Consider the following 13,068-nt stretch of genomic DNA (forward strand, 5'->3'; position numbering starts at 1 on the left):
TCCTTCATGGCCAGAGAGCGCATCGCTGTTGCACTGAGAATCTCGGGAGAATGGAGAAAATCCACCAAAAAAAAAGAAAAAGAAAAAAGAAAAGAAGATCAAGGTCACGCGCGTGTGTGTGTGAAGGGTGTGTTGATTATTGCTAACCCCACGCGAGCTTGTTCTGTTCCGCGGCCGTGCAGCCTCCACTCTCTCTCTCTCTCTCTTAGCTTCCAAGACTCCTCTTCATCGTTCGAGCATCCTTCATATCCAGCTTTTCTCTAGACATACACAACGCCTAACGATCGACAAATACATACATCACAAACAGCCACGACTTGACTAGCGTTGGCATACTCGTTGATCCACCACTGAAGACGCACAAAGGGGAAGGATGCTGGCCAAATCGCTCTCCAGCGACTCCAAGATCACCATCACATCCGTCTCCGATCTCCATTCACACTTCGACGAGCTCTTTACCGACCTCTTCGCTGCCGAAACAGAGCATACGTGGCAGAAGATCGAACGTGCACTGCTTCACATCCAGGCCATCACACGAGGAGGTGCCACCAAATACCCGGAATTCGTATCTCTCCTCAAAGATGCAGCGGATCCCATCAACAATGCATTGCTCTCGGAGAGGACCAAGCTGTCGGGGACGGCGGGGGATCTGTTGAACTCGATCGCTCCGAGGATGGCAGAGAGGTTCGAACCGTTGGTCGGGATGTTCGTACCGACGCTGCTGTTGATCTGCGCAAGGACGAATAAGATCGCGGTGAAGCGCGCGGAAAAGTCGTTGCATTTCATCGTGCGACATTGCAGAGCGCCAGGCGTGGTGGGGTATCTGAAGGAGGCGGTGAGGGACAAGAGTCAAGGATTGAGGGCTGTTGCGGTGGGGACGTTGGTGTTGGTCTTGGAGTGCACCGAGAAGGAGAGGTTGACGAGGAGGGTGGGTGACATCGAAGCGTGCATCAAGAGCGGTGCTACGGATAGCCATGCGGAGGTGAGACAGCTGACAAAGAGGCTGTTCGAGCTGTACGTGGAGGTATGGCCGGAGAGGGTGGAGCAGTTTACCAAGCCCATGACGCCGACGATCAGGAGGTACCTGTCCTTGCCCAAGACCGGTGCGTTGCAGGTCGAGATCCCTCCGCTGACGGAAGCACCAGCGAGATCAACAACGCACGCATCACGACCACCAACAACGACACACCACACCGTTCGTCACGAAGAAGCGCTTCTTCCAACATCACACGCTCAGCAGCCACCACGCACAACCCCTGCATACAACTTTTTCCCCGACCTCGCCAAATCATCGGCATCTTCCTCCGCAGCATCTACATCGAAACCTCCAGCCTTTGCCATGAACGACCCATCCTACGCCAAGCGCGGTCTCTTTGCAGATCAGATCGCAGCAGCACGAAACGCACGTCTCGCCCGCATGCCCTCCTTCAACTTTGACGACGTCTCCAAACCACCTGCAGAGAGCGGTCCTTCGATGAAGAGGCAGCCGAGTTTCGACCAGCTGCGCTCTCAACCACCTACAGCACCGGGAACGACGTTCCGCGTGCCTAGATTCGATGTGGTCGTCGCACCACCTAAGCAGGACAGCAACGATGGTCGTCCTCGAAGCGGGCATAGCAACGAAGCCGCTTACATGCATCGAGACATCAACGCCAACATGCCATCCTTTGCAGCTGCTTCCGGGTTGCACGGCAAGAGCGCGCTGCTGGCTGCCTACAAGCAAGCGTTTGTCGTCGAACCTCTTGCTGCAAAGACGACCCACGACCGTCAGCATCGAGACAGATCCGACAAGAAGCACAGCGACAAGAGACGCGAAAAGACCGTCACTGTACGATTCGAGCCCGAGTCCACCGACAAGAACAACGAAGGTGCGCTCGCGGTAGACAGCGAAACGGAAGCGTTGCGCCGCTCAAAGTCCGCACCCTCCATCGCCGCCCAGGCCAGCAACGACGCAGACAGCCCGACAGGTCCCACGCGACCGACCAAAGCTTCCCAGAACAAACACGCAGAATGGGAAGACTCCGACTCGGACAGCGATCAACGCCCCCACACGCCGCCGGAACGCATGCTGCACACGCAAACGCCGAGAACGGGTGTCAAGGCGAGCAGGGTGCCCGCACAGCGAGTCGCAGCGCCATCGGCGGTCAAGGTGTCGGCGATGCGCGTTGCCGTGCCTACGCCGTCTGCGAAGATCGCGGCGGGGAGGGTGGTGGTTGGCGGACAGGTGGATTCGGTCGAGTCGAGCCCTGTGCCAAAGTCGAAGGTCGAGAGTCGCACGCCGCGAGCCAACAAGGTTGAGGTTGTGGTCGTCACTTCAGTCGACACGGAAGACGGACAGACACAGGCGGCAGATGGAAACAAGGAGGTGCCAGAGGTGGAGGAAGTCAAGAAGGCGGAAGAGCTTGCTTCGACGGCAAAGAAGCAAGAACCCGTCAAGAAGGAGTCTTCAGCACCAGCTGTTGTCAAGAGACCCGCTAGCGCAACGGCACAGACCTCCAAGCCAACGGTGAAGCCCGTAGCAGCCAGGCCGGCTCCCTCTGCATCTCTGGCAGCGAAAGCTCGTCTCGAAGCTAGAGCAGCCGCCAAGCCCACTTCAACAACCGTGGATAGCAAAAAGGTCGTATCGAAGCCATCGGTTTCTGTGGCAAAGCCGGTGACCGTCCGGAAAGCCACAACCACCACCACCTCAACCAAAGCACCAGCTAAAACTTCCGCACCACCAGCCTCCTCCTCCACCACCAAAACGAGCAAACCGCTCGTCACCGCCAAACCACTCAGCTCCGCCACCACCTCCGCCATGGCACGAGCCAAACTCGCCGCTACCGCCGCTCCCAAACCATCCACCAGCGGCACGGCCACCGTTGCCAAGCCATCATCCACCACCACCAGCACCGCCACCACGAAGAAATCAACCGAGAGCGCACCTCGCTCATCGACGCTCACCGCATCCACCGCCTCGACGCGCAACAAAGTCGTCCCCGCAGCCGCGGCGAAAAGGTTCCAACCCAAGCCGACCGCCGCTTCGACCGCCGCAGCGGGTGCTGCGGCAGCAGCGGTAAGGCAGAAGAGCTCGATCGCAGCAGCGTTGGCGGCCAAGAGCAAGCTCGTGGGGGTCAGGGCGGGTGCGATGGGCAAAGAAAATGCGGTCAAGAAGGCCGGGGTGAGTATGGCGGTCAAGATCGAGAGGTGTAGGAGGATCTCGGCGGTAGCAGCAGGAGGAGGTGCGGGGAAGGATGCAGCTGAAGAACAAGACGTAGCGGTGGAGGAGACTGGAAAGAAGCGAGAAGGAGCAGAGGAGTCGGATGCGGAGAAGGAGGAGGTTGTGGAAGAAGGTCCAGTTGAGGCAGAGAAGGTGGTGGATGTTTCGGTGGAGACGGCGGCGGAGACAGAGGCTGTTGAACAGCAAGAGGCGAAAGCGGAAGCTGTCATGGACGACAGCGTCGAATCTACAGAGCTTGAGACCGAGCTTGAGGTCGATCAAGTGTCCGTAGAGCAGGTTGCTGCTCTGACGTCCGAGCTCGACGCTAGCGCATCGGAATCGCAGATCGATACTCCCGACGAAGCAGAGTCTATCGTCGACGAGTCGACCAACGAGACCGGGTCCGCAAACGCTTTCAGCCACGCCATCTCCTCACCGCCTAGAGTCGTCTCCACGCCCGTCAAAAGGGCTCTTCCTCCCGCCACCGCCGCACCTACCACACCCATCCGCACTCCACTCAGCAGCAAGGACAGCAACATCCCCAAACACACCCCTCTTGCCACCCCTTCCCCCGTCAAGCCCGCTGCGTCCCCGCTCCTCCCTCCTCCACCGTCAACACGCTCAACTGCTCCTCTCCTGTCCTCCCCACTGCGACGCCCAGCTCAACCAGTGCTGGTGCCGGTGCAGTTCGAGCCCGAATCGTCGTTCGAAGAGAGCGAATCCGAATCGGACGAGTCGACCGAAGAGCAGGAGCAGGTTGTTCAGCTGCACTTCGCAGCGAAGGGGAAGAGTCAGTTGCATCAGGTGGTTGGGGTTGGGGGAAAGCAGTTGGTGTTGGGGTTGGATTCGTCGGATGATTCTGGAAGGATGGAGGCTGGAGAGGCGGACGAGACTGTTCTATTGGAGTAAAATATTTATCATATTCACGAAAGCAATTCTTTACCACGAGCAGGATGACATATGTGAATGATAGTGAAGCTGCTCAGAGCCAGGCGAACATGCTGCTTTCGTGTGTGACGGACGACGATGGTGACAAAAAAGGTGATGGAAAAAGAGCGACGTTGTTACATCTTTGGCTAGAGATCCCGCTCGAAAAAGGAAAAATGAAAGCTCCACTTTTTCTCGTGTTGAATCACGCTGATCTGACGCCGATCTCCGCGGTGTCGATGCTTTTACGGAAGCAGAACGAGCGGACGTTCCCGAAGCTGAGAAGACTTTGCTGAAATCGCCGTTTTACTCCTTCCCACGATATCGCTCTTCATCCGACAGCCGCTGATCGCCAGCTGCTTGTGATCACAGCAGCAACGCATTCGCCATCGCCTATGCCCTAACAGCACCGGCGTACTATCGGACTCAGCCGTCGTCTTCTCTACTCTCGAGCTGCTCAGCGGACCGAACTTGTTGCAACCGAGGTCGCGTTTGGATGGCATCGCGCACCGTCGTCTCGTCGTGACCGCGCTCGCCATCATGTGGCCCACGGCCACCGCCGTCGTCGGCATCCGTTCCTGCGCTCGTGCTTCGGAGCTGAGGATATTGCTGGGATCCACGCGGTCAATATCGCGTCAAGCATCGTTCTCGACGCCGACCAGATCGATCGGCCATATTGGTCTTGTGAATCGTACTATTCTGGCGCCTTCCCTCGTTCCGACACCGCCGACCTTATCACGCACCTTCTATGCCTCTGCAGTCAAGCTCGACAAGACCGAGCCTGTCAAAGCGGCGCAGCCTTCCACACAGACGATAAAGGATGCTACCCACTCCGAGACAACGACAGCGAAGGATGACGAGGCATCGACGATACAGATGGGTGCTGCCGCATCATCAGGATCCCTGGCTTCCAGATTGGCAGCACGGGTAAGATCACTCCTGCAGGCGCAACTGGCGAAATCGACTCCCAAAAACAAGGACGGTACATCGTCGACTCCTACCACTTTCCCGGATCTCAGGCGTCTCTTTTCGCTGGCGATGCCTCAGAAGAAGAACATCCTCATCGCACTCGCCCTCCTCCTAGTCTCATCCTCCATCACCCTCACCGTTCCCTTCGCCATCGGTCGCCTCATCGACTTTTTCACCTCGGGTCAGAACGCGCTCTTCGGTCTCGGCTTCGGCACCGTCGCCGCGCTCATGCTCCTCATCTTTGCCATCGGCGCTTGCGCGAAAGCGGGCAGCAACATCCTGCTCGAGCTCTCCGGTGTGCGCGTCATCCAGGGCATTCGAAACCAAGCATACCGATCTGCACTTCGACAGGATGTCGAACTGGCTGACAAGGGTGCCGGTGACGTCGTGAGTCGACTCAGCGTCGATACCAACATCGTGGGAGAGTCGCTCACGTCGGACATTGGGGACGGTCTTCGTGCTGGTGCGACGGTGCTGTTTGCGGGTACGGCCATGTTCATGATCTCGTCGAAGTTGACGTTGCTCATGATGGCGGTGGTACCACCTGCTGCGATCGGCGCTGTGTTCTACGGTCGCTACCTACGCGATCTGACGCACAAGACGCAGGATGCCGTTGGGCAGATGACACGACTCGCGGAGGAGCGACTCTCCCCACCCGCCTTCCGCACGCTCACCGCCTTCAACACGCAACGTCAAGAGCTGCGTCGCTTCGACGACAAGATCGGCTCCATCGTCGATCTCCAGACCAAAGAGGCCTACGCCTCGGGCTTCTTCTACGCCGGCACCGGCTTCGTCGGCAACTGCGCCATCCTGACGCTGCTCACGTACGGCGGACACCTCGTGAGCCGCGCCGAGATTTCGGTGGGAGATCTGACGAGCCTGCTCATGTACACGGCGTACCTGGGAGGGGGGATGGTGAGCCTGACATCGTTCTTCGCTTCGTTGATGAAGGGGTTGGGTGCGGGAGCGAGGGTGTTCGAGCTGATCGATCGCGAGTCGAACGTTGCTCTGGGCAAGGGAGAGGTTCTGCAGGTGGCAGGCAGGCTGCCGGTGAGGTTCGAGGATGTTCACTTCACCTACCCTTCCCGACCGGAACAGCCGATCTTGCGAGGAGTGACGTTGGACATCGAACCCGGCCAATCCTACGCCTTGGTAGGTGGATCGGGTGCGGGCAAATCCTCCGTCCACTCGCTCCTGCTCCGTTTCTACGATCCCAACCAGGGTAAGATTTTGCTGGATGGTCGCGACCTCGCATCCTTCCGACCCGAAAGCGTTCGAAAGCACCTCGCGTTCGTCCCGCAGGAACCCATCCTGTTCGACGGCACGCTCGAGGAGAACATCAAGTACGGCACCCCCTCGGCCACGCGCGAGGACGTCGTGCTCGCAGCGCGCATGTCCGGCTGCGAATCCTTCATCGCGGAGATGCCGCGCGGACTCGATACGGTCATCGGCTCGCGTCAGCTGTCCGGTGGGCAACGGCAACGCATCGCCATCGCGCGAGCGCTGGTGCGCAAACCATCGATCTTGCTTCTGGACGAGGCGACGAGCGCGCTCGACAGCGCGTCCGAGTTGATGGTCAACAAGGCGATCGAAGAGATCATCAGGGAAGGGAAGATCACCGTGTGGATCGTCGCGCATCGGTTGTCGACGATCAGGAGCGCCAACAACATTCAGGTGCTGGAGAAGGGTAGAATTGTGGAGCAGGGCACGTTCGAGCAGCTGGATCGCCCGGGCAGTCGGTTCAGGAGCTTGATGGCGGCGCAGCTGGATGTGGGGGAGCAGCAGGACGAGGTGCAGGGGGACGCGGATGGCGGGCGCAGAAATATGGAGGTGAGTTAAGAGAATGTTATCCGGATCCACAACCCATCTCTCATATATACACAGACATACGGTTAGAAATCACAGCAGTTCAGTGTGTATCGCGTTGAAGGGCTGTGGATTCTTTTCAACCATGTCTACAAAAGAGACGGTGCGGTGTGAGATGGGAAGACGATGCAAGGCATGATCACCAGAACTGACCGAACACCTCGCCTCATTTCCATCTTGCTTGCACCAGTCATCCTCATCGAACACGAGCGTTTGGTCAGTCGGTCAGAAACGTTCCTTCCACAGCACCCGTCCGCACCACCAACGCTTCCACCCTTGCATTCCGACAACGGGCACCTGGAGCATCCGCTCCATCATCGATCCTCCATCCCACCCGACCACCTCCGACCTAACCGATGCGCAGCTGGACAAACTGCACCGCTTATCCGCCTTGATCCCTCCGCCGCTCAATAGCTCCGCCCGCTCGGCGCTAAAGCGCGACTTGCGTGTGCTGTTGAGCTTGGTCCAAGGTGTTCATTCCCACTCCAGTGCGGGGAGAGAGGGGACGGTGGTGGATGCCAGACCCTTGGTCGTTCACGATGGACGGTGGAACGTTACTATCCCTGACGACATCTCCGTGAAAGAGCAGCGGGTGGAGGAGGAGAACGGCAAGGAGGGGAGGAGAGTTCTCAATCGCGATTCCGAATTGCTCGCAAAGGTGGATGACGCGAGAAAGTACCAAGCGTACTTTGTAGTTGATCGAGCTTGAACCACACACACACACACACACACACCACTCGGCCCTACCACTTGCACATAGTTCTTGCATGCAATTCAATCACACATCACACCCGCTTGCACGCGGGGGGTTCCCCTTGGAACAGCGCAGAGATCCACGTGGTGACAGGAAAACCCCATCACGCTTGTCCCCTTTTGTCACCACCGGTGTCGCTTTGTTGGAACGTGAAAGGCCACACCCTCCCTTCCTGTGTGTCGGGGCGAAGCAACAACGATTCCTGGACGTCGTTTTGCCGACGCAATGAGACGGCCATGGTCTGGACGATTACGTTGCAGTCAGTCAGAGACTCTCACAGCAGCAAAGGGAAAAGAAAGGAGCAGCAACAAGCGACACCGTTGCTTGTGGGGCACACCTCCTTCTGTGTGCTGCGCAAAGCAGGAATGATACCAGACATTTCGCCAACGAGCTTCGATTTTTGAAAACAGGGGCAAGGCGATGGTCTGGAGGTCATGTTGCAGTCAATGAGAACGGCCACAGTCAACGCAGTGTAATGTACACATGCTGTCAAATTGAGCAAAGCAGAGCGAATTGAGTGAGAAGCGAAATCAAATACGGGTATCGTCAAGAGGAAAGGCGATTGTGTTGGGCGAAGCAGGAAACGACAAGGCAATCTCCCGGTCTCCGCGGTGACCAGCCTCGATTTTTCAGGCCAACAAGACAATGATGGCGTCGAGATGATGTTGCACTCAATGAGAAGCTCTCACAGCAGCGAGAGAGAACGGCCACAATCAACGCGATATAATGTACATATGCTGTCAAATTGAGCAAAGCAGAGCGATAACATAGAGTGTCCTTTTCAGAAAAATGAGATCAAATACGGGTATCGTCAAGAGCAAAGGCGACGGACAGGACGACGTTGGTAAACTCGTCCTGGTTGTCAAACAGGGTAGCTGCCCAGGGTAGGTCGCGCAGCTTGGATTCGGCCTCGGCGGTGGCAGTTGCGGCGGCAAACGTGTCTTTGCGGTACTGTACGAGCTGGCGTAGTGTCGGTCGCACAAAGGGCGCGCCTGCCTCGGTGAGAACGTTTTGGTTGGCGTGATGGGCCTGGAGCCAGTCGGCTTCGTTGTCGGCCTCGAACTCGCCAGCTCCCGCAGGAAGCGGGATGTCTAGGATGAGCGAACACCCAGCCAGGCGCTCTCGTGCGTTGCCTCCGTTTTCTCGGAAGCGTTGCAAGACGAGGAGCGAGTACGATGCAAACAGCGTGCGGATCATGGTCTCGATCCATCCAAAGGTGGCAAGACTCGGTGTGACTGTGCCGGATGCCGACTCGCCGGCCCGCATCGTGTGCGCAAGCAGCGACTGCGACAGCTCCGAGAGCACCACGAGCGCCCGATCCAGCAGCGCTGCATCGATGTGATCCGTGATAGCCGGCTCGTCGGTGAAGACGATCAGCACAAGATACATCCACAGCGACGCGACCGCTCCGAACACAGCGACGGGGTCCGAGTCAGGCTTCTTGAGCTCAGCCTCTGAGGAGAGCGTCAGGCGAATCTGCTCCGAGATGAGCCTCCAAACGAGACCTTGGCTGGCGGGCAAACGGACATAGTAGCCGGCAAGGATGGAACGAGCGCAGGCCAGAGACTCTGGAACCCGTACACGATTCTCCTGCAGCCACTTTCGATGGATGAAAGGCGGGATGGGTGCCGTGGGATCCGTGAGAGCCATCAAAGCTGGATACGAGACAAAGTGGGCGGCGCTGGCCTGCGCGATCGAGGCGGCCACTTCACCGTTTTGATCGGGCTGGATCCACCACTGCTTTGCGCTGGGCAGCTGAGGCGCGGGCAGGACGAGCTGGCCATTGCAGTCGTAGCGAGACTGAGGTGGCGTGGTGGAATCCGACAAAGAGCGACTAAGTGGATGCGAAGCCGAATTCGCCGCCCCTCCCGAGGGATGCGACTCTTGAAAGGCGGGAAGGAAGCCCGGGTTAATCGAAAGACCCATGGTCTGAGCGAGCGAGGCCGCGAATTTGGCCGAGATGGGTGTATCGACTACAGGCGAGTGCGAGATGGCTGCAAAGTTGCCGCTGATGGCCGAATGCAGACTTGGACCCATACGGTAGAGCGGTGATGGGACAACAGGTTCTGCTAGCCAGCCAGAAAGATCCACCCCTTGCTGGAAGAGAGCCGAACGGATGGGGGAAGGTCCTGGCCACATGTTGCGATTGTTGAGATTCGCAGTGATGAGGGTCGGAGGCCTCGGTGGAGGCATCATGGCGTTGGCTGGTGTTTGGCGCAAGGACTGTGGAGCAAGAGAGGAACGCGCATTCCACGAAGCGTGCATGTTGGTGTCATCAACGAGGGTATCTTCGAGCGCTTCTGGCAGACTGGCGGTTCTGTGACGGCTGTGAGAATCGGCTAGGAAGTTGTTGTTGTTGACCATGGCTTGCATCCTGGTAGGATCCGAGGTGGTATGGGTGAGGTTGTGATTAAGCCGCACGATCGGAGTCTCCTCTCCCTCTTCGTTGGCGAAGGCCATGCTGGAACGATTCATGTTGGTGACGATAGAGCCGGTGTTGGTGCGAGAAAATCCGCTCGACTTGCTGGAATTCATCCTTTGTGGGCCTGGAGCAACGTCGGATTCGAGGTTGAGGTCGTGGAACGAGCGAGGTGAATCGGTGCGGGCAGGCGGGCCCATCGCAGCAAAAGACGGGCCTGAGATGCTGAAGTTGGCTAGGTTGGGAGGTGCAGAGTCGGGATGCTCTGGCAAGCTGTGCTGCGGGCGGGGAGACCCGAAGGCAGATCCGGAAGCAGAAGAGCCGGGATCGTGCCATGACTGTGCCTCGCTGTCGCTCTGGCTATCGTAGTCGAGCTCGCCTTCGCGCTTGGCGTAGCTTGCGTGAGGAGTCATGAACGCGTTGGAGGAAACGTCGAAGCCAGGCGTGGGCATGGACCAAGGTGCACTGGACATGGTCTGGTTGAGTGGAGCGGCCGAGGACATGTGGGGTGTCATGGACTGCATCTGTGCATCCATTTGGGGCATGACGCCGACGTTGCGAGCCTTTCTAACATTGGGGTTGCCGGATCTGGGAGCATAGGTGCACTGCTTTCCTCGCGCACGGCATCGACCGCATATGGGGACCTCGAGATCACATCTTGCTTTGGATCTCGCGCATTCATAGCAGCTCTTTTGTCGATCGAACGAAGGTTGAGCAAGAGCTCTGGCCTCTCTTGCCAGATGTCGTCGGAGCAGATCATCGCGGGCAAATGCCTTGCCGCAGTTTGGGCAAGGGAACCCAGAGCCAGCGGAGGGGCCAGGACCGGATCGACCCGCTGAAGGACCGCTGAAGCTGCTGCTCCTGGAAGCATCAAAGGAGCCCGAAAAAGAATCGTGGTCGCTGAGCTGATCTGCGAGCGACGACGTCGAGGCCGAGGCGTGTGAGGATGCGTAAAAGGAATTCTGCCCCGTCGGAAGCTGCGCGAACTGAGCCGAATGCTGGTGCATAGGCATCCCCGACATGTTGGCAAAGCCGGTATGGGGATCGTTGATCGGAGTGAAGCCGCTGTTGCCCGCACTCATTCTCCTTCAGTTCGAGTCGACCATCGAGCGGCCGCGGACTGAAGTCAATGAGTCAAATTCGAGGTGAATGGCGCGTGCGTCAAGTTGCCCGCGGCACAAGCTGCGCACAGTCAGCAAAGCGGAGTCCCGGGCTTGCCTTGCTCGGAGCGGGACGTCGATCGGATCGGAGGAGCCGCAGGGACAACGAGGTAGGTGAAGGACGCCAATTCGAAACAAAGGTTGTGATGAGCTTCGAGCTTCGAGCTTAATTCGTCAGGTGAGAAAAAAATGGGAGCAAGATGCAGTCCAGAGTGTCGTTCGCGCCTCGATCTGGCGGCGTACTCGCAGAACTGGTGTGTCGAAGGGCGACGGACGGGCTCGGAAGGCAGTGTCGGTCCGGATCGTTGCTGGAGGAGGGGAGGAAGAAGGAGGGTAGGGGAATCCGGTTGAGCGCGGATGTGCAAGGCTGCGCTATTTGTGCAATGATGACCTTCCGGCAAGCTCCTGCGTTGTGGGGCCAGGCCAGGCCACGCCCACGACAACCGACCATCCAACTGCCTTCGAGGCGGGCACGAGCACAGGCACATGCGGGATGCGGCGCGCAGTGCTGTAGTCGTAGCAAGCCACAAAGAAATTAAACAAAAAAAAACCCCCGAGAAGAAGAAAGGAGGACAGGGAGGCAGAAGAGTGTTGCAGTATCGGCTCGGTTGCTCCGCATCGAACCAGTCATCTGCTGCCGCATTCCACGGACGATCAGGTGCTGCTTCAGCGGGCGGTAGACGTGGACGAGGCGTGTCTGTGTCTCATCGTCTCATGCACAGCGTTCGCATAACTCACACTTGGTGAAGGTCAAAATTTCTTTTGTATCTGCGTAGATGCGCATCTGCTGCCTTTCGCAGATCTGGTCAAAAGAAAAGTATTCTCTTGGAAAATAACGTCGTCACACCCGTGTCGGTGCCAAAGAAAGCCGTCGTGTATATCCCTGTTGAAATATGCAGCAAGGTACTGCCGATGCCTATTCTTCATGCTTCGATCACCGCCACATCTCCATCGTTCGCTTGCTCTGACATATTCAGCATGAAAGTGGTTCATGAATCAATGTAAGATGCTCTCCGCTCAACCCTTTGCTCGTGCGTCGGTGCGCGGATGAACACAAAACGCTCTGTTGTTACAGTAACCGTCTGTGTAAGTCACATCAGATGGACTTTTTGCTGTCTTTTGAAGATTGGTGAATCTCGATGCTACCGCCCCCTTTGCGACCTACATTACGATTAAATTGTCCTCCCTTTTGCCTCGAGTCTCTTGCCATGGTCAATTCGGCGTTCCTGGCAAGAGCAGGGCGAGTTGGAATGGGCCTTCAAGCGATCTCGGATCTTGGAAGGAATGTGAGACCCACCCCTGTCGGTGTTTCCGCCGACACGGTATCATCGTTGTTTCTTATGTTCGTGCACGATAACGAGGCCATTCGAGCGACCGGGCTTCGCATGTGCCCGCTTGATCACCGCTTCGTCCAACGTCTCCTCGATAACGAGATTAGGTGCTCCTTCGGAATTGTCCAGGGTGGATCCTTTCCTTTTGTTTTTCTAAAAAAAAAAATTGGCGGAATGACAGATGACATGCAGGTGGAGATGCAGGGCGTGCATGGCGAGTGGCCTCTGCTGCACGACTTATCCGGCCCACGAGCCCGTGGACGGGTTTCCGACGACCAAGTCCGGGAGAGAGTCTTCCTTCGGCTCGGTAAATAGCGTAGCGAAGGCGGCAAGACAAGAAGGTGTGGACCAGACTCGCCCTTCTCGAAAATCGGAATCCAGAATCGACTTTGTTTGTCCCTCTCGAGACTGCGACTCGCACCTTCGGGACCCCCCCCCCCTCC

General features: G+C 57.7%; 3 protein-coding genes across 3 annotated transcripts; 2 read left to right on the forward strand and 1 right to left on the reverse strand.

The window, feature by feature from the left end:
* Nucleotides 1-373: 373 nt before the first annotated feature.
* PHSY_006406 (hypothetical protein) lies at nt 374-4,108 on the forward strand (the record flags this gene model as incomplete). The annotated part of the gene is made up of 1 exon (XM_012337008.1): nt 374-4,108. One exon carries the CDS (start codon nt 374-376, stop codon nt 4,106-4,108), a length of 3,735 nt encoding a protein of 1,244 aa, XP_012192398.1.
* A 558-nt stretch (nt 4,109-4,666) lies between these two features.
* Nucleotides 4,667-7,670, forward strand: PHSY_006407 (ABC multidrug transporter Mdr1; the record flags this gene model as incomplete). Its single annotated transcript, XM_012337009.1, has 2 exons — nt 4,667-6,925; nt 7,152-7,670. The coding sequence occupies 2 exons, from the start codon at nt 4,667-4,669 to the stop codon at nt 7,668-7,670; spliced, it is 2,778 nt and encodes a 925-aa protein (XP_012192399.1).
* An 840-nt stretch (nt 7,671-8,510) lies between these two features.
* Nucleotides 8,511-11,216, reverse strand: PHSY_006408 (hypothetical protein; the record flags this gene model as incomplete). Its single annotated transcript, XM_012337010.1, has 1 exon — nt 8,511-11,216. One exon carries the CDS (start codon nt 11,214-11,216, stop codon nt 8,511-8,513), a length of 2,706 nt encoding a protein of 901 aa, XP_012192400.1.
* Between the last annotated feature and the right edge of the window lie 1,852 nt (nt 11,217-13,068).

Source organism: Pseudozyma hubeiensis, assembly GCF_000403515.1.
Source record: "Pseudozyma hubeiensis SY62 DNA, scaffold: PHS58, whole genome shotgun sequence".
In the NCBI taxonomy this organism is placed as follows: Eukaryota; Fungi; Basidiomycota; class Ustilaginomycetes; order Ustilaginales; family Ustilaginaceae; genus Pseudozyma; species Pseudozyma hubeiensis.